This window comes from Aspergillus affinis (assembly GCF_023601865.1).
Source record: "Aspergillus affinis strain CMG 70 chromosome Unknown NODE_182_length_50336_cov_87_903958, whole genome shotgun sequence".
Classification (NCBI taxonomy): domain Eukaryota; kingdom Fungi; phylum Ascomycota; class Eurotiomycetes; order Eurotiales; family Aspergillaceae; genus Aspergillus; species Aspergillus affinis.
Genome location: NW_026515963.1, coordinates 79 through 22,638, shown reverse-complemented (window position 1 = coordinate 22,638; position 22,560 = coordinate 79). Strand labels below are relative to the sequence as shown.

Here is a 22,560-nt window from a genome sequence, read left to right as displayed (position 1 = left end):
ACCCATTGGTCCAGCCCGTAAAGTGGATTTTCGCGATTCTTTCGACATCCAGGAAGTCCAGGTCTCCTGATTAGTCCACAGATTGAGGATTGCACAGTGCCCAAACAGGAAAATCCGGGGTAGGTCCATCTAGAAGACTACCTTGAACAAGTGAATGCTTGTTTCTCCCTACTTTAAATCCTATACGCGTCTCCGGACACGTCTGCCATTGGCCAGGACCTGAAAGTGGATTTTCGCGATTCTTTGCACTCTCGGGGTTGGGTGAGTTTACCTCGAAGAGTAAATCTGTAGGCATTTCGAGCAATTCTATCTATAGTCTTCCACTCCCCGAGGGCTCCGGCAAATTTGATGGCCCGCGAGGATGTGCATGGAGTAGGTTGAGCCTCTCGTGGGTTATCTTTTCGACACTCTCGAGGGACGCGGGTTTTGCAGTCTTATTATATTTCTTTCCAATAAGGTATTTCCTGATGCATTTAACTCAATGATTAACTACGCGGATAGCATGGAAAAGAAAAGAAGAGAATAGTATACTAACGTATATAAAAAGAAAGACTATATAACATGCTCTCATTCGTGAATGATCCAATACAATCTCGCTCCGACCAGTACCCTGTCCCTCGTCACCCAACAGTCTATCGATAGGACGCGATCAACGCAGCCAACTAAACACTCATTCCAAGCCACCTCGCAGCGCCCATCGCAACCAACAGAATCAACACCGACGTCTTGACCAATTCAATCTCCGCCTTATACCGATACGACCAATTTCGCACCTCAGACCACAACACCGACCGACCGCTATCTTTCACCGCAGTCTTCAGACCCGGTAGGCCATCCAGGCTGCGACTGTTGTTGTCCCGCTGATAGGAGTGGAGCTCGCCTGCCGCGACCCGTTTCCCGGCCCAGTGACCTAGTGTTTCGCGGTCTTTGAGATACGGCTTGGGTGAATTCGTGTCGGGATCGGTGGTCAGAGAGAGTTGCGGGACGCCGTAGCCGCATGATGTTTGGACCTAGATATTCCATGATGAGTCTATTCAGCAACGGAGTGGGATAGTGGATTCGTTTATGGCAGGGAGTGACTCATCCGTCAAAGGATCAAAATCATCAAGTCAAGTTAAGCCACCAGAAGCGATCAATGAAATACAAACATACCTTAAAAACATCCAATCGGATGATTGCTCTCGCCCCGGGAACTGCTTTTCCACCCATGCGTGCCAGATAAGGTTCGAATTCGGGCTGGTTCCATTCGATCACGGAACCATTGCAAAAGAACCGCATGATACGAGGGGACGAATCAAACGAGCAGAACATCACCGTGATGCGACCGTTTTCGTGCAGGTGGGAGATCGTCTCGCTTCCGGAGCCGGTGGCATCGAGGTATGCGGCCTCGTTGGGGTTGAGGATGGCGAAGGAGGCGTCGGGGAGGCCTTTCGGAGATAGATTCACATGGCGGCCTTGGAGGGGTGCGGAGGCCACGAAGAAGACGCTTTGACGGAGGGCCCAGTCGCGGAGATCCGGGGAGATGGAGTCGTAGAATTTGGGCATGTTCAATTTTGAGAGGAGTTGATGAGACAATTAAAATGAAGATGGAAATGTGGGAGGATGAATGGAGGGGGATGGAGAAACATTGGAAGTGGAGGTGAAGGATAAGGTACTGCGGAGTTGGAGACGAACTCCGACGGAGTCATACTGGCCGGCACTCGGCAGGGATGCTGAACGGAGAAAGTTCAATGATTTTACTCGTATCCTACAAATTTCCCATTCTCTCTCTCTCTTTGTCGAAAATAATCTATGAAACCGACTGAAAGCCAAGCTTTTTTTAGGTACTATACTTCCTCTCAATTCCCCACGGATCCAAGCTACACAAACTTGCGCCCCTCCACCTTCACGACCGGTCCATCGTACACTCGCCGCGCATGCACCCAGTACACCACCCCCGATATGCTCATCAACCCCACAAACAGCACACAAGCCCAGTTGAAGTTCTGCGCATTGATCTGATATTCGTTGGGCCAGAAACTCCAGAAAAACGACCACGTCGAATACACCATGGCCATGATATTTACCGGGAAGCCGAATCTGCCAAGCGTCCATCGAGAGGGAGGCAAGGGAGGATCATTGTTAATACGACGCAAGATGATGCATCCAATCGAGATGAAATACGTGGCCATGAGAGCGACAGTGGAGAGCGACAGCATGGCATTGAAAGCAACTGTGGAGCCGATGTTGATCAGGGACATAACTATGGAGAAGGCGCAGGTAAAGAGGATCGAGTTGACGGGGATGTGAAGCTTGGGATGGACCTGATCTAATCATGAGAAAGATGTCAAGGGAACCCGGTCGGTGAAACTTACGGCGCCTAGCCAGCTGGAGAAAGGTAGCCCGTTATCTCGAGCGAAGGCGAAGGTTTGACGCGACGCGGAGGCTAGCGAGCTGATCGTGATCATGATGAGCAGCACCAGTATCACAACCACGAGCACCGTTGAGCCGGCTGTATCTTTCAACGCTTGATGGAAGACATGGATAAAAGGGAATCCGGTAGGAGAATCGATCGAAGCTTGGACGTCGGGCATACTGAACAGATAGGACAGAAGGAGACCAAAGGAAAAGGGCATGTTCAATACAAACGCCCAGACCATGGATTTCGGAACCACCACGCTGGCATTCTCAATTTCTTCGGCTGGAAACAGTCAGCATATCTGCTTAGACAACATTCATCGCGGAGTACGTACACATATGGGCGACCGAGTCGGAACCTAGGAACGAATTGGGTCAGAATTAATGATATCAAGGGTACAAATTTACACTCACCCAGAACAACAAACATGCTGGATACTTGGCCCACCATAACAGTGAGAGAGATTGATGGCCATCCGGCTCCGTTGTCCGTGAATCCGGTGAAAACATCTTCAGCCTTGGCTTTCGGCGCCAGAACGAGCAGTGTGACAATGACTGGGATAAAAGCAAAGAAATGACAGGTGACAAAGATGCCCTCGGCCAGTGGGAGACGCTTGGCTCCAAAGATGTTGAAAAGGGACATGCCAATGGCAGCTGCGAATACCAGTAGTGTACCTTGCCAACGGGTTGGGGCATAGGATTCGTTGTTCAGGGAAATCAGTCCTTGAACGACGGTTCCTACGAGATACGAGTCAAGTGCAACGATACTCTGCCAGGAAATTGTCGATAGCCAACCTAAGCTGTGTTAGGCTTGTGCTTAGGGGAAGAGCAAGTTTCGTCTTACCTGATGCATAGCTGAGGAACTTTTGATACTTTCGAGGAGCGAACTCAGAAACCCACTGAAAATCGTCAGTCTTTACTCGTCAACACCCGGAGAACAACTCACATGATACTGACCTCCTGCTGTTGGGGCCCTAGATTATATCAACATCGTGACAGGTAATTCCGACTTGGGAAACTCACATGGACGCCATCTCTGCAAGCGAGAGGACAATGAAAGACTGGCCACAATATGACCACACCAGCGACCAGAATAGCTCTGGCCGTCCACCCGCAATCAAGCCAGGTGTATTCGATCTACTGCGGGTCAGTATACTTAAGCAGGATATGATACATGGGGCTCATACGTCAAGAGAATTTCCCAAGTTCCCATGACACACGTAGTAAAACCTATTGTGCTGACCATTCGGAAATTCCTCTACCTTCTATCAGTATTCATACCGCCATATGGAAGGGGGCAATGCCAACCCTGAGCTCTTGCTTTTTGCCCATTCGCTGCATATCACGTTGATCGGAAGCAGTGAATCCTTGCTTAACTTCGTCGGACAGATCACTCAAGGCCTCTGCATCTGTTTCCGCCAGCATATGGTGCGGTGTTTGCCCTACACTGATCTCCTTCATCTCGGTTTGATCTGCCATGAATGTCGACATATTGGGCGGTTTCTTCGGTACGGCACAAGTCAAAAGGTCGGCCTCAGAGATCAGAAAGGAAATCAATGTTGAGTTGGATAAGTCCCATGCCCACGAGCATGAAAACGGGCAGCTGCGGTTAATAGGAGAATTTTTTTCAACCAGGGTTGACCCCAGGAGTGGACCTGCTGTAAACCGGCACGGGAAACTTGATTACCGGCGAACAGGACTGTCGAAGACCCGTCCAATCGCTTGCTTCCAGCAAATCCGCCAGCAAGGGACCCCTAGCGCAACGTTACAATGGAATTTGATACTTTGGGTGCGGCGCAGGAGGGATGCGCCGTTAGCTCATGCAGCCAAGGGTTTGGCACTTAGGGGATGTTGAATTTCTTTGTTTTCCTTGTCACCACAAATTCTCTTCAAATTTATATCCCTGTGGAAGAGCTTTCTGGGCAAGCCACCACCTACTCCCACATACCAACTTGCACTTTTACCTCAGTGAGAAGGTGAATTCAACCGTCTGAAATATTCGCAGTTCAAATCTTCGCAATAGGGGGATGTGTCTCAACTTCATATTGTATTTGCTAATAGAAAGTGCATAGAAACATGGTTTTGTCGGGATGTGAGATAATGCTGTGGATGCAACCATGGAGAGCCCACGACTTTTCTGAACCGCTCTGTCGGTACTCTTCCAGGGGTATGATACTCTTTCCTACGGATGGGACGGTACACAAACGCTTCACTAGACTCGCAATCCCTGCCGCTCTCGAGGAAACAACGAATTCTTAAAAAGATGCATCGCAACTATGGTGCAATCTCGTTTATCTACAATGCTCTTCCTCGTTTCCCTAATTTCTGGCATACGACTATAATCAACCAGTCCTTTACTTCATGTTCATACTCCTGTTATGTCTTCCACAGCGAATGAAAACACCTATATCGAGGTTACCCCTGATAGGCACGGGGCTTTTGTGATAATTGCCAGCTTGGTTGGTCTGATCTGGACCGTGCTTATCATTGGAATTCGAGTTTACTTACGCCTGCGTCTAACTCCTCCATTTGGTTGGGATGATCTAGCTGCGATCTTTGGCACAGTGAGTCAATCTTAGTTCTTTACTGATCTAAATCCTGTGGAACTAATCATCAGTACTTTATCTTAGGTTGTTGGGGTGGTTCAAACTTCGGTAACAATTGACGCTGTCCACCATGGCATTGGCACGAGAGAGTCGTTGCTGACATCCCATGAGGCGGCTGTTGCTTTAAAGGTTCTTCGGACCCCCTCGTTACCCGCGTCTTTAGCTAACTGTATACACCATCAGAGGCTCTACGTTTCCTGGCTTCTCTACCCTATTGCTGTGTGCTCTTCGAAAGTATCTATCGCCCTCCTCATCGCGCGTCTCACCAGAACCGAATATCATCTCTGGGCAAGCTACGCGCTCACGGCACTCAGCTTGCTCTGGGGGATAATTTCAATTTTTCTCATTGCGTTCCAATGCAGCACACCTCAGCCATGGAATATCGGGGCTACTACTCAATGTAGCACTATGGTACTATCCCTCCACGTCTTCCCCATTGTTTTCGTGTCTTCGACGTTTTTTCTTTTCTTTCTTTTTTTTTTTGCTTGTTTGCTAATGTATCATTTCCCTTCGACCTACAGTTTGCTCAATGGACTGTCGTAGAGGCCGTGACATGGCAATTGAGCTCCTTATCCCATGCCTAATTATCGTTATGGTCTGGTCACTTCACATGCCCATCGGGACCAAGGTCACCGTCGTCCTCGCCTTCTCTTTACAGCTCCTGTAACCTTCCCTTCCCTTTCCTCCCATCTTCTCCAGCCAGCCTCCATCCTCTATCTCATCCAACCCCTTAAAGCTAACATCAACCCAATCAATCCAACAGCGTCGTCTTCCCAACAATCATCCGGATCCTCTTTCTGCAACAAACCACCCCCCCCCCCCCCCCAGGCCTCTCGAACACATAACGACAACACCTTCACTCTCACCAACTCGACCCTCATCACCGAAGTCGTCATGCATTTTTCCCTCATCGCAGCCACGTTTCCCTGTCTTCGTAAATTTCTTCAGGCGTTTGATATGCACATGGGCGCTACGACGAATTTGACTAGTGAAGGAGATACGGGGTCGAGTAGCTTCGCGATGAAGTCGCTGGAGGCGTCGCATGGCGGAGGGTCTAATGTGGAGATTTATCGCGCAATGCCGAGGAGTTCGGGGATGGGGAATGTAACGGTCAGGGCTCTAGGAGTGAGATTACGCCTGGTGAACGGAGAAGCGAGGAAAGTAATTGGAGTCAGCGTGTGATGATTCGGGAGACGCAACGGTGGGAGGTCGTGTCGTCGACAAAATGAGGTTGTATATTCTGAATGAAAGAGCGGCTGCATCGCGTTACGTTACTTCATATTATACCCCTCGTTCTAGGTTTTATCTGTTACACTACTGCATCTCGGTATATATGAACACCCGCTCAATCCAGCGCAAAACACCGCTCCACCGAAACCCCATTATTCCCCCACCAATTCGGCATCGAGATCTGCTTCCCGGACCCAAAGAACAAGAAAATCAACAACATATTCAGGTTGAACCCAGCGTCGAACGCCGCGGCAATCATATAGCTATATCGCTTCCACACCTCGAACCGCTTCCGATACGCCCAGTACATTACCACGTACCCGCCAATGATCGCAGACGTGTACCCGGTGCTGACATTTCCGTAGAACACCGCCATGCCGGAGAAAAAGATACTCACGTTCCAGAGATCGATGCGCCATTTGGGGAGGAGCCGATGCGCAACGTACAGAATTGGCGGGAGGACAGCGCCCACGAGGAACGCGTACGGCAGGACATGGAGCTGACCTTGCGCAAACATCTTCTTGGGTCCGATCACGGCATACTGCACGCCCATGGTCTTGTAGTTTTGGAGGGTTTGTCCGGTCCACTGGTGTAGCGGGTCTGGCTTCTTGCCGGTGAGGTAGTCGGATTTCGTGTTCAGGACCCATCGCATGACGCCGTAGTTGATGGGGATGCCGAGGATGGTGCCGAAGACTTGTGAGAAGAAGACCGTCCGCGGTGGAACGTGCATGTAGTGTCCGATCTTCTGGTCTTGGAGCATGGTTTGTGCGCGGTACCATGCGTCGCCGGCGATGGCGCCGTAGGTAGATGGGCCGCAGGGATGTCGATGCTTTTCGCCGGCGGGCGTGTGCACCATGTATCCGTACATCATCTCGTTGAAAGTTCCTATAGAGAGTTGGTAGTTGGAGATCGCATAGAGCCAACCGAACGGAATGACGAAGATAGCGGAGATGAGGAGGCCGACGAAAAGCGTCCAGATGGGGATCCAGAGGTACCCAAGTGCGAGGGTGACGATGAGGATCAGGAACGCGGCGAAAAACAATACCACGTACCACCAGATTGGCACTTCTTTGTACGAGCGCTGCAAGACATTCAAGCGGTCGTGGTATTGGTGGTTTATAGATTGGGGTTTGGAACCGTCGGATGAGCGACTGAAGGAGGCAACGAACTTGGTGAAGTTCGAGGATATCTGGAGGAAACCGAAGGTGGCGATCCAGGTGATTGCGGCGGTGATCTTGCCGTAGTCAAAGAAGGTGGACCATGCGTACTGAAGACCCATATACATGGGACCATACTCTTCGAACGCGGTTTGATTGAGGCGGAAGTCCGGGGTGAGAACTTCTAGCACGGGATACGTGGTACCGTTGGCCATAAGGAGACTGTTGGACATCAGGCCGTGTTTGTAGGAGCCCAGATTGCCCCATTTAGCGGCGGGGAGAAGCACCCAGCAATTGAAGGCGAACGCGAGGAAAAGCACGACCTGTGTCCACCAGGGAGTAAGGAGAATAGACGACCCATTCCAGTTGATGTTCGACCAGTCTAGGGACAGATTGAGGAAGCCCATACCACCGAGCCCAGACCCGATAAAGTTGGCGACGGGGTTATGGGGCGCCACCCAACACAGGAAGGCGAGGGACGAGGTAAACGGAAAGACGTATTCGGGGAGAAATTGCCAGAGTGTCATACCCAGAAAAGACAGAAAGAAGAGCTTCAGCTGCCGTCGTGCGAGGGGTGACGAGGTGTCTTGTTTGCGGAATGTCTCGAACAACGTTGTCTGCATCAAGGCTTGGGGCCAGATGTACGACGGGTCATAAAGGAGGACCTGGCGCGCAATAGCAGCAAACGCATACCCAACCCAAACGATGGCGAACATGAAAAAGATAGCCACTGCCGGATTCAATCTCTCGCCGTAAAATAACTCCGCTAGTGCGATAGGTGTATATCCTTGGTTGTAAATGGCGCCTGATGCCGCAGTCACTGTGACGAGAACGTGCTCTTTAGGGCTCCATGGGCCGGGGTTCAGACTGAACGACCAGGGTGTGAAGGGCACCCGAATGATCCATGGTGGGAGCACTCGGGCCAGAAAGTGTCCCGCATAATGGCAGGCAACCTGCACAAAGAAATTGGAGTAGGGAGCTTGCGTGGTACGGAACTGGCTCATTTGAGAGAGAAAAGCTCCCGGCACGACGAAGACCACGGCTAGAATAAAGTATCGGAACGTGATTGTCGGCAAGGTGGGATCGTCAGTCAGGTTTACCAATTGACGGACCTCACGGGGCAGGCCAGCTATCTCCGGATCTTCTTCGGTCTCTTGTTCGATTGCTGTAGTTTCGCTGACTTTCATAATATTTTCCGTGTCGTCGATGTCTGGTGTCACAAAGCTCGGCTCTTCCGTCACAGTTGCCGACTTAGACATCTGGCTGGGTTCATCATGGCTAGTCACGTTCGAAGAATCAGGTGAACTGCCAGAAGACTGAGCTAGTCGCCTTAACCTCGCTGGGAAGCCCATTTTTCCGGTATAAGGGGTTCGTGATGCGACACCAGCAAACCCAGAAGACGCTATAATTGAATGCCACAGTAAACCCGGACTGACGAAGAAACTTGCCCAGCCCCCGCTATAAGAGTAAAAATGATTCTTTCCTCATACCCAGTGCCGAATGACGTGATTCAATTTCCATTTAAAATGGAAACCTCCATGGTGACCTTGGCTACGGTCAATGCAACGTCGCTCGACCCATCCTGGTAGTCCAAGCTCTAAGCCTGGGTCAAATGGCGGCTTCAAGCGCCACGAAGGAGCAGACTACGGCCTGACAAGAGCCAAGTTGAATGCTTGTGACGAGAAATAAGCCATTCCGAGTGCTCAATCGGCCAGTAAGGGCGAGATGTGCAAATTGAAAAGTTTGTTAGCGGATGGCGTTATCCGCAGCCATAATTGCTGATCGTCGGGCATGATGCTCATTGGTCGATTGGTCGATGGAGGTCAACAGCCCTAAATTCCGAGCGAACGTATTCGATATTATACCTCATTGAGTAGAGTAGAGTCAATCTCGGAGTTTGTGAGTTCATGCGGATGTGGTCTAATTTGGTCACGTTGCTTGGTTGTCGAGGGCCCAATTTAAGTAAGTTGATTCTAGAATGTTTTTCGCGATCTTGACATCCATAGCTGAACAAAGCAACTCGCTCTAACTAGGAAACTCTAATAAATCCATTCTTTTATTGAGAGACACAATAGCGGGGTTGCGAGTTGAATTGATAATTCACCAAATAATGAGCCCACTTACCTCAATGTGCCTAAGATAACCCCTCTGGGAAGCGAGAGTGTTTTCCATCATTTTTTCGAATTCTCTTTGCCTATTTAAGCTTCATGAGGCAAACGGTATAGACCTGCTGATAATCAACAGACTTAACGATGATGTTGACGGTTCGATCGAATCGGCAGATATGTGTAGTTAGGGAAGATGACTCCGCGCGAGCGACGGCGGCCTCTTGGGGGTGCCTAGTAGCAGCATCACGTGGTAGGTGTGCATGGATAATTTCCGAGGCGAACATCAGAGTTTGCTGGGTGTGATGCAGCAAGATATAGCATGGTATTGGACTGCGAGCGCCAGCAGAGTGGCTGTTGGATAAAATCAAAAAGCACCCGTGGACCAGAGGAGAGCCGGCTTGAAGCCTACGAAGTACTCAATGAACCATGGTTCCAGCATGATAAAAATATCGAGGTATATGATTAAACAGAATTATACAAAGAGAGGTGAAAGAATACAGAATGCCAGCCTGAGTCAATGTTCCCTCGCTCTAACCAAGAGTGTTGGAGCAGCAAATTATAGATGTATTCAGAGAGCAAGGCCCCGGTTTTCCAGGTAATACTACCCTAGTTAGTGTAGACAACGATGTAATCTCCCTGGATCGAGTCGCCGTTGGTCACAGGGTTGCACATCCATAGCGGATCGGAGATGGTGTCACCTCCACAGTCCAGGGAGGCCTCGACACACTCATAAGTGGGAGTAAAGGAGAGGAAGGCACGAGTACCAGGTTTCTGGCTAAGCGTGTTGCCAACGGTGAAGGTCTTGGACTCATCCACGCTCATTCCCTGTTCTTCGGAGATGGACTCGGCAAAGTTGTATCCGACGGTGGTGGACACTTCACTCTTGACGAGGAAATCGGTACCGACAGAAACACCGATGCTGACATCCATTCCGTTGGTGATGGTTTGAGTGCTAGAGCTGCTCAGCGTGGTTCCAGACGAAATACTGCCGGTAATGGGGAATAAGCACGCGTCGCTGCTGGCGCAGTACTGGGTCGATCCGATGATGGTCTGAGGGCCGGCTTCAATTTGAGTATCTTGGACATCCACGGCTTTGCAGTCCGAGCCATCCCAATCGTCGTCGCGGCGCTCAAGCGCAGCCTTCAAAGCAGCACGCTCCTCGCCCTTGGCATGCCTTCTCCTCGCGTCGCGCTTTTTTCTCGGGGGCTGAACCTCCTCACGCTTGTCGAGGGCGGAATTGCCCAAGTTCATTCCTCCACAATCGCCTGTTCCGCAGCAAAAGGTAGCAGCAATATCTTGCAGAGCCTATAGGAACCACGAGATTAGCATGGATCGGTTATGCATGGAGACACGTATGGAGATAACCAACCGGAAGAGAGCTGTAGAAGCATCCTGTCTCGCCGACGTTGAGGATTTGGTTCCCGGGCATTTCCACTCCAGGGACCATGCCGTACGATTTCTGTGTGTATGAGTTGATCAACGCGAAGCGGCAGCCAGGGTCAAGGTCCTCAACACGCCACCAAACATCATATGCGCCGCTTCCTTCTCCGGCGGCTTCCTTCGGAAACTCGATGCTATCATACCAATGGACAGGGGACATCTTATGACTGATACCCTTCGGTTCCACTGAGTCCTTCGTATCTCTATCGACTCCATCCATCCCCGATTTGAAAGAAGTAGCATTTGAACACTGGGCGTCCAGATGAGGAGTGATCTTCATAGCTTGAGACATGGCAGCCAGCACCGCAACCGCGGCAATCGTTCGAGCAGCCATGACTGATAGATGAGTATGGGCTTCAAAAAGAATGACTAGAAAAGAATGACTAGAAGGAGTGTGGTATTGACTTGGGTTTCGGGGAAGGCCACGGGAGAATATTTATACTCGCCCTCTTGCCTAACCTACAACCGCGCACCTCAAACCGTCACTCAATTTCAATCTCGGCGCTCCTGTCCGCCAAGCTAAAGGAGCAACTTCATCGGCCGTCATAGGTCCCCGGAGGCGTTTCTCACCTGGCCCCCAAGATCTCAGATAGAATGGGTCGCATCGTTGACTGGATTAGGAACGCTGCCACTGTGGGCGAAATGCCTACTCCGGTGTACACCTGTGAGACTTCCGTCCATTGCCCATGAGAGAACGGGGTGACTACTCTGTAGATCCGTGGCTACGGCAAGCCCCTGCCAAGACTCGATCTAGGGCGTTTGATGATATTATAGTGCCTTGGCCAACGTCTGGGCATCGGGGGCCAGTTCTTTCATTCGTCGCGTGGCTGATAACAACGCTATTTCGATCCAGAATAATTCCCCTTGGGGCTATCGCTCGTTCCTCCGCAGGAGTTGTACATCATAGTGGAGGATGGAATTACCAGATGTCTGATAATTTATTCCGACGGTCATAAGCGGTGCTGCAGATTACTCAGGCCCCTCGCGTGAAAACGGCAACATCTAGATTTTTCATTTCTTACGTTGGATTCTAATCAACGGCATTCCCTCTTACCATGTAAAGTGGCGTAGTCCGTCGAAAACTTGAATCCCTCACATTTTGGAGGTGGACTCAGCCCTGCGCTTGCTTTCGAGAGCCAGGCATGTGGGCCTGCAATATGGAGTAATATTGTCGGTGCGACCATGCCGATCTTTCCAGTGGGTATTTCCTGGGCTCACGAAGAGACCGGGTACTCCGTAAGCTGTGAATAGCACAAAACTAGATGGGCTCACCAGGTGAATTTCGAAAAGCCGACGAGACCATTCGCCTGAAACAACTCGTATCTAATCAGTACCGTTCCAGGAAGCGTGGCAGAAACACATCTCTGACATGGCCCTATCAACCGTTGGTCCAAAGCGATGGGGTCAATAATATTCGATACTCCTTTGGGAAGAGATCTTCATTTCACATTTCCGCTAATCATGTGTTGGGGTGCCTGTTGGATTCTACGGCTCTGCCGGTTCCAAGATTTAAGCCCGGTATTCGGCCGTCGTTTTCATTTCACAAGGTCTGATGGATTGTTTCTCAGTGAAGTCGCAGACCAATCAGGCATTCTTATGCTTCCAACAGCATCCTGATTGCTTTGCGTCCTTGAACTAGCCCCCGCGTGCAGTTTAGACGAATCACATTGATTGGCAACTGGGTTCCCATGGGGTCCGACTTGGCAAAGGTGGCGGTGAAATTTAAAGCCCGAGTATACCTATCTGCAACATCATCGGTGTGGAGTACGGAGGACTTCTCCGTAGTCCATATCGGCGTACCCTGAAACCTAGTGGATGGAGTCCGATCCCCATATCATGAGATAGTCGTGCCATATCGCTAAATGTGTCTGATGATTTTGTACAACGCCTGTTGCTCACCTCTCCTGGATCCCGGAAAGGCTTGGTTCGGATGTTGGGCTATTGTCTGACTCCTCTTCCGTGTTTGGAAGGTGAGTCTATTTTCCCCGTTTTTTGGGAAGGTGCGATCAGGCTTCGTACCTGGTCTGCTATAGGCACTCGAAATGAACATCCATATGCCCCTGAGGCTGAGTATGGAAAATATGGAAAATGTGCAGAGTAAAGATAACTCAACTTCCAAACCTTGAATCTTGATTGACCTTCATTCATTCAAGATTGAGTCTAGTTTCAATGCAACCCGCGGCTCAGAGCAAGGAAAAGCGGCGCCAAGTTCAACTCCACAATGGCTACTTCGTACTGTGGGTAGAATCCACTCTTGATCGTCTCCGCGGCTTCCCGTATACGAGGCTCTGCGAACTCTCGAATTAAAATGGGCGATGGACATATCATGATATCAAACATGAGGCTTTTCGGAAGGTCGAAATCAGACGTTAGTTGAGTATGAACAAGCTGACGGATTTTCGATCTGCCTGTAACTGGAATCTGGGGTTCGAAGAACAATCGTCAAAGTGGATCGAAAGGCTCGTCAGGGGCGGAATTGAAGAAAACAAGGAAGTCCGGGTAAGTTTCCTGTTCCTGTCAAGGCAGACAAGGTGGACTTCCACGTGATTTATCCATCGGGTCAAGATGCACGTGACCTTTACTCGGGGCTTGGTAGGCATTTTGATGCCTTAGGCAAGATGCCGAGCATTCCGCCTTTTGCTTTCAGGCACCTTTTAGATAGGCAACACCGTGGAAGACCTCGATTTTCCTACATCAATCAATCAATTCAGTATTGATCAAGGCATCCATCCATTCATTTCATCATTCTCCTGGCCGCAGCAGTGCACGCAGTCCCTAAAACATCAAAATCTTTCAACAGGGTCCAAAAGCCATTGATGAGATGTGTGGCCCGTCGACGGGACATTATATATAATGGTAAAAGTCAACAGTACAAACCTCCACATTTCTTTTTTGAAAAGTTTCATGGTCTATTAGGGATCTTTATTAAAGCTCCTATGTTTCGCTGTCATTCTATGTGCTATTATGAACTCATTCTATCCCCAGATGATGTTGAATCGAGACCACTTGCTCGTTCGAACCGGGACATTCTCAATGTCATTCTCGGCTTCATATAAGGCTTGACCGATAGGAATGTCGTGTAATGGAACAAGCTTAGTCTTCTTGATAAACTTGTAGCCCAGGTAAAATGACAGGACAAGTGGTATGTCCCTGGATATATGTGAGTTTTCAGAAACACCAACGCGATGGCAGGCGACTTACAGATAGGAGGAGACAAAACCGGACGGATCCCAGTTTCCTCGTGTAAAAACCACGAAGCCTCCGGTGAGCAAGAAAATCAAACACATCGTCAATGCGAACCAAGAGGCATACACTAGGTATTTCTGTTAGTGGTGGACTTTACTCCCCATAGGGTATGAATGTTCTTACAAGACCAAGAATTGTGCCACGGCAACTTGTGCGGAGACACTTTCTGAACCTTGAAAGCGTTCAGCAACCGGATGTGATTGAATGCGATCGTAATCCACGAGATAAGAACTCCCGCGGAGGTCAGCGTCAGGAACCAATTGAACACATTATACGCTCCACTGGAGCAACTGAGATAGGCGAGACAGGAGACTGTGATCTGCAATGCGGAGCACACATATGGAACACCACGCTTGGTCGTCCGCAGAAAGACCTTCGGCGCATGACCCTTCAATGCCAGTCCGTACAGTGTGCGAGTACCCGCGAGCATACTTTGGTTCGAGGCAGACCATGCCGAGCTCAGCACGCCGGCGTTAATGATCGATGGCACGACCTTGATCCCGGCACGCACTGCGGCAATGACGAACGGACTCTGTGCCGCAGTGCCCGACTCATCTCCGAGTCGAGGATCATCACTGCGAACCAGCATTCCCACGATCAGGACGGCAAGAAAATAGAACAATGTGACTCGCACAAAAACTCTTTTGCACGCCCGTGGGATATTCTGTCGTGGGTTGCGCATCTCCGCCGCAGCCATCGCCAGACTCTCGACGCCAGCAAAAGAATACACGGCGTTCGTCATGACGGCCCAGAACCCCAGAAAGCTACCCCAGGATCCAGTCGCAATGTACTCAACAAATGGCCCAGGGTGCTCCCAATATCGAAACCCCAATCTTTCTTGGCCGGGTACGCCGCCCAGGTCAATAACCAGTCCCATCAAGATGATACCAATCACCAAAAGCACTTTGATCACCGCAAGACTGAACTCTACCTCACCATACACTCGGACCGAAAGGAGAGAGACCGATGCCGATAGCACAATCAGAATCGAGATCCAAATAGCGGCATTGAGATCCGTCCAGTACTGAATCAACACAACCGAGGCGGCGATTTCACTTGGGACCGACATAAAAGCCCCATACACGACGTTCCAACCGATCGCAAACGCCAACCCCGGATCAACTAGAATCTCGACATGGCGAACAAATGAGCCAGTCACGGGCATGAGAGCGGACACCTCCCCGAGTGCAATCTGGATGGCGCACACGACCAGCCCTACAAGCGAATATCCCAATAATGCGCCCAGCGGGCCGCCGGTCTGTATAGACCCTCCTAGGCCGAGGAAAAGACCAGTTCCCTGAAGAGAACAGTTAACGTCACACGTCCGTGCAACCGGCAAGGATTAGACACATGGGAACTTACAACCGCACCCGCGATCGCAATCATCTGCGTGTGACGCTGTTGCAAGCTGCGCGATAGATTTTGATCCTCCTCATCTTGAACGATGGCTGGTTCCTGATCACTCGGTTTCGGCACCGGACCAGCCTCAACGCGACCAGGCGACAGCTCCCTATCTGCGCCGACCACGAACGCTTTGGCACTCATTTTGACCCGTCCAGTTGGAATGCGAAGAGTCAGAAATAAAAATGCTGGAGAACGAGTCCTTCAACCATGAAATTGAAGGGGAAACTCAAAATTATCCACTCATTCCATATTGAGCCTTGAATGTGGACACCACCACAAAAAAAAACCAAAGCGGGCGGAGACGAGAAGAAAAGAAAAAGGCATCTGCAAGGAGGTCATCGAGGTTGCATAGCACGCCATCTCACACTAGATCCGATGCATGCTTGGCATGATTAGGGCTTCCGATCGCGACAATCCGTCCATTATATTGCCTGAATTGATCGTTCCGAGTTTCCGTTGATAACAATGCCATTCAATCAGACACAATCATTGGCCTTGGAAAATTCTCCCGAGTTTTTTCTTCCAATCTTCAACCCGCAAAGCTTGATCGGTACAAGCGTCGAAGTCTTTTAGATTAAGATTTCGGGTCGTCGGAGGAACTCCGGAGGATTGGCACTTGGCAGGTTCATCATCACCTCAGGAACCGAATTTTGAAGGCCTTCTGCTTGTGGGTGTCAAGGGAAGGAGACTTGACGGCGGCCTCGTAGTTAATGCTTCTAGATGCAAGTGACGTAGTCGGCGAGAGGCGCATCCTAGTCGCCATACATGGTAGAGTAGTGGTGAATAAGCTTGGCAGGGAATAATTTGATGTGCTTGCTGAAGGGAAGGGCGGATCAGAAGATGTGGATATAAAATATGAGAACAGTGTGACGCAACAATACCAATTCACCACCTGGCCCTACCGCAGTTCTGCCTCTCCCCTCTTTCTTCAGATATGCTATTCCAGTAAGCCGATGCATCCCTCCCTTGCCTCGATCACAAACAATAATAAGGCTATACAGAGGCCAAGTTGCTGATCATGGCGAACACTGTTGCCTTTACCAACGTCGAGGAGCTTCGAGCCTTCATGGAGGACAAAAAGGACGGTCTTCGAGATGGGCGGCACACCTATCAGTTTCTGAGTGTCATAGACTTCCCCCTTGACGTGTATGAAGCTCTAGACAACCTTCGGTTAGGGGCACGTTTTACGTATGACTTCCTGACCCAGGAACTCGGAATCCGATTGATACCAGGCGAAGGCCATGAGCGAGCCCATACGTCTTTGATATGGAATATGAAAACCAAATTAATGGATCTCGGGGCACCGGCTAGAGAAGTCGACTTTCCTGCAGCTACCCGGTATGTAGGAAGCCGAAGGTCCAAGCAAGCAGACTCCTCAATGAGACCATTCCCCGAGAGACAGGGGCCAGGGCTTCCCCCAACCATCGTTATTGAATCCGGGGTAAGTGAGAGCATCCTACATCTATGAATGGATGCCGCTTGTGGTTGACAGACGTCAACCCAAGGGCCAACGTCGTTCTCCTGGTTGATCTCAATTCGGCAAAAGGAGCAGTCGCAAGCGAAGTTTTGAAACGAGCTGAGGTACCTAGGACACTTCGAGCGACTAGGGGCATGGTCGTTTACTCTTCAGAGCCAAGATGTATCGCGACGATCAAGCTGATACCGATAAACTCTGATACCAACGACTATAGGGCGGACGGAGAGCTTCGCATCAACTTCGTTGACCTTATGCTGCGGCAGCACCCTGCTGGGGGTAACCAGATTGCCTTTACCGGTCAGGAACTGGAGGAATGGGCACAGGATTTATTTTCGGTAATTGCCCGCTGAGGCTCATGGCCATCCAAAATCATGATTTAATGCTTGGGCAAATGGTATCTCTACCCCATGAGCACCCGTCCCTGGTCAGTCTATCGAGTATGTCCTCCACCAGCACTTACTACTTCGGAACTTCGGAGACATACAGCTCTGGGCTACCTCTGTGGCTGAAATCTGGCAGACAAGCAAGAATGTAAAGTAGTAAAGTTAGCGCGCTATATTATACCTCATTAAGCCTTGACTAGACTTCATTTAGCTCTCTCTTTGCCTGTACTTTGCTTTTACTTTGTCTTCATTTAACCTTCACTAAGCACCGCTTATTTACCCTAATTGGATTATGCTGTTCATAGCTGATGCTGTGCATAACGGACGCCTGTCGCTCCTTCCTTGGTTGTATACAAAGCGAAGTAACACAACTCAATATGGGCACCGTCTGCTATGGTGGGAGGTTTTGGAAGAGGAGACCACACTGAAGAACACATCGAAAGCAAATAGCCTTCAAACAACGTTTCAATAAACAATTTCAATTGGTCTCAAACCTACCTTCTATACCTTCTTCTTTACGCGATTTTCCTACGGATATTACCCGTCATGGGGACCAAGAGAAAGTCGCCTATTCCTTCTACCGAGGCGACGGACAGACCCGCGTCTAAGAAACCCTTCCTCCCCAAACTTGCACGCCTACCAGAGACAGTGAAATCGTGGGAGGAAGAAGCGGCGAGACTTGGAGTGGAAACGACCTCCATTAACGATATGAAGGTCCTCGAGCCCGGCTCCTCGATTGCCGAAGACTGATTTCTCACATTTCGCGTGATTTGGCAGACATGCAAAGACCCTGAAAAGGCACCGATACTTAAGAAGGACAGGACACGCCAGATCATCACCGAGTCAAAGTACTTCACTCGATTGTATGCCCATTTGAAATCCGGTGAGAAAACCTCACCTCCATGCTATTTGGGCGCTTGGCAAATGGTCCGCGATGAGTAACAGCAAGTGGACAACATCTTGCCGGAAAGAACTGCTTGAAAGCGACAGTCAAAACGTGAGGATGGGCTCAATATATCAGTCGACCCGAGTGTTGCGATCGATTTCAGGACAAAGCTCGAAGTCCGGAACAAGCTCGCGCAGTGCGAGCTCTGCTAGAATAAGCGCCCTGGGTGATATCACTGCAGCTGCGGATAGTGGCATCAAGTGGGATCCCACCGACGATGAGCAGATCATCAACTCGGCTCTCTTACAATTCCTCAAAGCGGTTGCCCTTGCCACGCCTAATTCAAAGGTAGGTTGGTCCATGAGACGGCTCCGCTACAACGTCGCGTACAACGTCGCAAGTATGGAGACACGAACGGACGGGTTCTTGGGCGAACTCGGAAGCACAAGCACCCAGGAGGCCTTTTCCATTTTAGAAGCAAAACCGCGTGTCCTTTCGCGGGAAGGAGATGGCCGTTCTACATTTTTTCAAAAGTCCGCTGAAGTGATTAACTGGATTATGGGCGACCAGAAGCAAGGACGAAAAGTGCCATTGCAATCTTTAACAACTAGCGATCACAGCCGGCTTCTTATAGCCCAGAGCAGACATGAGATCTTCCTAGTGATTGCCACATACGATGACGAGTATGTTAGTTATTTGAACGGGAAAGGCTCATCATCATCGACATTCATGACCATGCAGCAATATGGTCCATATAATATCAACGATGCCGGCCATATGAAGTACCTGGCAGAGTACTTGGTCGAATTCTACCTTCATCTGAGCGAGCCAATGTCCTGTGGGAGACTCAATTAATCAATCAATCAATCATTCAAAATTCTATTAACCTGATGAAACCTATCTATTGAAACGACAGGCTATGCAGGCGCTTCGCCGAATGCAGCAGAATCTTATAAACCCACAAACGCAGCAGATAAATCAAAAAGTAACGCAACTAAACCGGCTGCCACTCGCCTGCTGCAGCCTACTGCGCCTCTTGACGCTGTCTCTCCTTCCGCCTCGTTCTATGAAGGTGGTTCGTGAGTGGTATACGTCACTGGTAGCGGCCTGACCCAGGTCGCCCCCTAAAGTTCCATGTAACTATCGTCTACCTCACCTAGTTCGAGTCCTTCTAGCAGGGACGTGCGTGCGGGTTGTGGTGTCTTGACTGACGAAGCTCCGACTGCAAATTCCATCATTTAGTACCATCATTTCGCAGAGATTTCACAGCTGAGACAGTACCAGAAACCTTGGCATCGACCAACAGAATGTAATTAACTTCTTAATTACCCTGGCCTCTATCATTTCTAATCGTACAAGTAATTGAACAATTAAACTTGCAAGGCCGATTCAATTGGAGCATCTAACCAACGTTGCTTTTTATTCGATCCTGTTGTCTCTTCAGAAATTCTAATCCTTCTTCACCGTGTACTGCTCATCCGTCACCGCATCATGCCAGGTCGTCTTGCCCAAGGCGACGACAAAATGGGTCATGGTGCCACCCTCGTCCGCGCCATGCCAGTGGGTTGTCCCCGGGGGAGCCCAGATCAGGTCTCCGACCTTGATACGGCGGGGCTCAGCGCCCTTGTCGCAGATCCAACCCGAGCCGGCGACAACCTTCAGAAATTGGCCTTCTTCGTGGGTGTGCCAATAAGTGCGCGCACAGGGGGTGAAGGTCACGTTGGTGATGGCAGTGGTGTCATCCATGTGGAAGATGTCGAGATAAACATCGCCCGTGAAGGTGGCAGTGGGCTTGAGAGTTGGCTGGCTGCCTTGGGAGGAGCTGGGTATGATGAGCGTTTCAGGCATTGTTTCGATGTTATAAATTTGACGTCGTTTCTATTATTGAGTTTATGCATTTTAGAGAAGCCGCAGGTAGTAAAGAACCTTTTCAGATAGCACGCTGGTGACTAACCTTGGAGACAGCAAATTGAGCACTCTGTAAATGCTGTATATGAAATCCTTCTATTGGTAGGTTCTGATTATTGGGAAAGAGGTCTTTTATAGAGTTATCGAACCTGAGCCCCCCTCAGGATAAAGAGGAATGATTCTTGTCTAGTAGAATTAAGTGTGGGGTATGACCTCATGATTCACTAGATTCAACGTAGTGTGCGAGTGGGACAGCTTATGGTCAGTCAGACTTGGGTGGATGGACCTGCACTTTTCAGGTGAGGCTGGATGACAACGGGCCGGAGTTAACGTCGGAACCCTTCAGCTGCAACCTTAATGAATGTCAGCGTTGAGATTGAGTCTTGCGAGACAGAGCAGTCAAATGCACCCGGTCAGCCCAGCCAAGCAGGGTTTTGGGCGGAGTCTTCTGCTGGTCCGTGAAATATAATGACAAATAAAGACTCGGCCAGCTTCCGCTGTACTAAAGTTACTACAATGTAACCAAATATAAATTGATGACAGTCGGTCATAACACGGCAATTAGCCCTGTAACCTACCAGGCTGACCTTGTCCATTAGTGCGCAGTTACCGGCTATATATCATAATACCTAACAGCCGAGTAGTTATTATTAATAAAAATGTAATATAGAGAGTCTCTTGTATGTCTCTACACACCAGAATCTCTTGTTAACTAATTAACAGGGTACTTGTGCAGTACTATAGTTATCCAAAGTGATGGCTCATCAGTGCCTTGTCATTCGGATTTTCTGGGCTCGGCAGTTCCATCTGCCCTGAACCTAAACTCCGATCCGGATGACAGGCTTACTCGACACCCGGAAATACCCACCTTGTCACTGAACCTGAGATGAACCTTGAACGAGAAGGCAGATAAAGTTACTTGAGTGCACCCGCAAGCTATAATGAAGACCATATCACAATTACCTTTTTGTTTTTGAATATTCACCTAGTTGATACTCAATAACGCCACGATGAATTTTACCAGGGTCACCTTCCCTTCTAATGATATTAATATTGTTGGCAACCTTTTTGCCCCTGCACTGAAATCCCCCGATCGCCGTGGTGCCGCCATTGTCGTCGGCCATCCCTACACCGGCGTGAAGGAGCAGGTTGCTACCTTTTACGCCGAGTACCTCGCCAAAGAAGGCTTTTACGCGCTGGTATTCGATGCTGCCTACCAAGGGGAGAGTGACGGTGCGCCTCGTGCCTTGGAGAACCCTGCGCAACGTGTTGAGGACTTCAAGAGTGCCGTGACTTACCTTACCACTCTCACGGACCGGGTCGATCCTCAGCGGATCGGCGCGGTGGGCGTGTGTGGTGGTGGCGGCTATCTATGCGCGGCCGCTCAGAGCGATGTCCGGATCAAGGCCGTGGTGCCTATCGTGCCCTTCTGTGTCGGCTATGCGGTCCGTCATAATGGTCCGAACGAGGACGATCCGTTCAACCCGGAGGCGATCGGGGCAGCGCTCCAGCTCAGTGCCGGCGCCCGCACGAGTTTGGCCCACGGCAAGTCGGTCGAACCCATCGCGATTCTCCCCAACTCACCCGCCGAATGCCCCCCAGAATTCAACAGCTTTATGCGCGAGGGGACCACCTATTACAAAACAAAGCGTGGTTTCCACGAGCGAGCCACCGGCAACGTTCATCCGCAGAGCTTTGATTACATAGTGAACTATGAGTCTTTTCGCTTCAACCACCTCATTGCCCCGCGTCCGATCCTTGTCATTGGCGGCGAGAAAGCTGAGACTCTGCACTTTGCCAGGGACGCTTACGAGCGCGCGCAGGAGCCCAGAGAGCTGGTTGTGGTTAAAGAGAAAACCCATTTTGATCTGTATGACGATGCTTCGGAGGCTGGTCCCAAGATAGTGGAGTTCCTGGCAAAGAATCTCTCAAGTTGAATGCCTGGTCGCCACGTATTCAGGATCATATCATTTATTGATACGAAAGTATAGGACCACGTTGATCTGTAGTGGCTTGGCCACTATTTCAACCCCTGAATCTGCCCTTCGCCCTATATAGAAGGAAAGAGTTTGTGCGATAGAGGAATCAATTGGTAAATCATATAGAAATCCTATCATCGAATGGCATCCGCTCCTTAGTAGGCTACGTGCATGTAGTCGATACAGCCTCGTTCTGCCCTCCTTCCCATGAACATTTCACAACATTTATAAACTCCACTTTCAGGGCATCTAGATGTGTATTTTTGCTCTTTATACTGCTCCACGGGCTGAGTGGTCCGGGTCCTCCCCCTGCCACGGCTCAGTATATGTATATTCCTG

General features: G+C 50.0%; 9 protein-coding genes across 9 annotated transcripts; 3 read left to right on the top strand and 6 right to left on the bottom strand.

The window, feature by feature from the left end:
- Window positions 1–662: 662 nt before the first annotated feature.
- Window positions 663–1,545, bottom strand: KD926_003448 (pyridoxamine 5'-phosphate oxidase family protein; the record flags this gene model as incomplete). Its single annotated transcript, XM_053094797.1, has 2 exons — window positions 663–1,010; window positions 1,153–1,545. The coding sequence occupies 2 exons, from the start codon at window positions 1,543–1,545 to the stop codon at window positions 663–665; spliced, it is 741 nt and encodes a 246-aa protein (XP_052950466.1).
- A 314-nt stretch (window positions 1,546–1,859) lies between these two features.
- KD926_003447 (amino acid transporter) lies at window positions 1,860–3,888 on the bottom strand (the record flags this gene model as incomplete). Its single annotated transcript, XM_053094796.1, has 8 exons — window positions 1,860–2,303; window positions 2,355–2,680; window positions 2,733–2,756; window positions 2,812–3,192; window positions 3,242–3,296; window positions 3,344–3,371; window positions 3,421–3,458; window positions 3,679–3,888. The coding sequence occupies 8 exons, from the start codon at window positions 3,886–3,888 to the stop codon at window positions 1,860–1,862; spliced, it is 1,506 nt and encodes a 501-aa protein (XP_052950465.1).
- Window positions 3,889–6,348: 2,460 nt separating this feature from the next.
- On the bottom strand, window positions 6,349–8,742 carry KD926_003446 (OPT family oligopeptide transporter; the record flags this gene model as incomplete). The annotated part of the gene is made up of 1 exon (XM_053094795.1): window positions 6,349–8,742. One exon carries the CDS (start codon window positions 8,740–8,742, stop codon window positions 6,349–6,351), a length of 2,394 nt encoding a protein of 797 aa, XP_052950464.1.
- Window positions 8,743–10,104: 1,362 nt separating this feature from the next.
- On the bottom strand, window positions 10,105–11,272 carry KD926_003445 (uncharacterized protein; the record flags this gene model as incomplete). Its single annotated transcript, XM_053094794.1, has 2 exons — window positions 10,105–10,803; window positions 10,868–11,272. The coding sequence occupies 2 exons, from the start codon at window positions 11,270–11,272 to the stop codon at window positions 10,105–10,107; spliced, it is 1,104 nt and encodes a 367-aa protein (XP_052950463.1).
- A 2,641-nt stretch (window positions 11,273–13,913) lies between these two features.
- KD926_003444 (amino acid transporter) lies at window positions 13,914–15,729 on the bottom strand (the record flags this gene model as incomplete). Its single annotated transcript, XM_053094793.1, has 4 exons — window positions 13,914–14,088; window positions 14,140–14,251; window positions 14,308–15,481; window positions 15,547–15,729. 4 exons carry the CDS (start codon window positions 15,727–15,729, stop codon window positions 13,914–13,916), a joined length of 1,644 nt encoding a protein of 547 aa, XP_052950462.1.
- An 877-nt stretch (window positions 15,730–16,606) lies between these two features.
- KD926_003443 (uncharacterized protein) lies at window positions 16,607–18,198 on the top strand (the record flags this gene model as incomplete). The annotated part of the gene is made up of 4 exons (XM_053094792.1): window positions 16,607–16,926; window positions 16,991–17,029; window positions 17,094–17,400; window positions 17,899–18,198. 4 exons carry the CDS (start codon window positions 16,607–16,609, stop codon window positions 18,196–18,198), a joined length of 966 nt encoding a protein of 321 aa, XP_052950461.1.
- A 253-nt stretch (window positions 18,199–18,451) lies between these two features.
- Window positions 18,452–19,189, top strand: KD926_003442 (uncharacterized protein; the record flags this gene model as incomplete). Its single annotated transcript, XM_053094791.1, has 1 exon — window positions 18,452–19,189. The coding sequence occupies one exon, from the start codon at window positions 18,452–18,454 to the stop codon at window positions 19,187–19,189; it is 738 nt and encodes a 245-aa protein (XP_052950460.1).
- A 594-nt stretch (window positions 19,190–19,783) lies between these two features.
- Window positions 19,784–20,182, bottom strand: KD926_003441 (cupin domain-containing protein; the record flags this gene model as incomplete). The annotated part of the gene is made up of 1 exon (XM_053094790.1): window positions 19,784–20,182. The coding sequence occupies one exon, from the start codon at window positions 20,180–20,182 to the stop codon at window positions 19,784–19,786; it is 399 nt and encodes a 132-aa protein (XP_052950459.1).
- Window positions 20,183–21,252: 1,070 nt separating this feature from the next.
- Window positions 21,253–22,179, top strand: KD926_003440 (alpha/beta hydrolase; the record flags this gene model as incomplete). The annotated part of the gene is made up of 1 exon (XM_053094789.1): window positions 21,253–22,179. The coding sequence occupies one exon, from the start codon at window positions 21,253–21,255 to the stop codon at window positions 22,177–22,179; it is 927 nt and encodes a 308-aa protein (XP_052950458.1).
- Window positions 22,180–22,560: the final 381 nt, after the last annotated feature.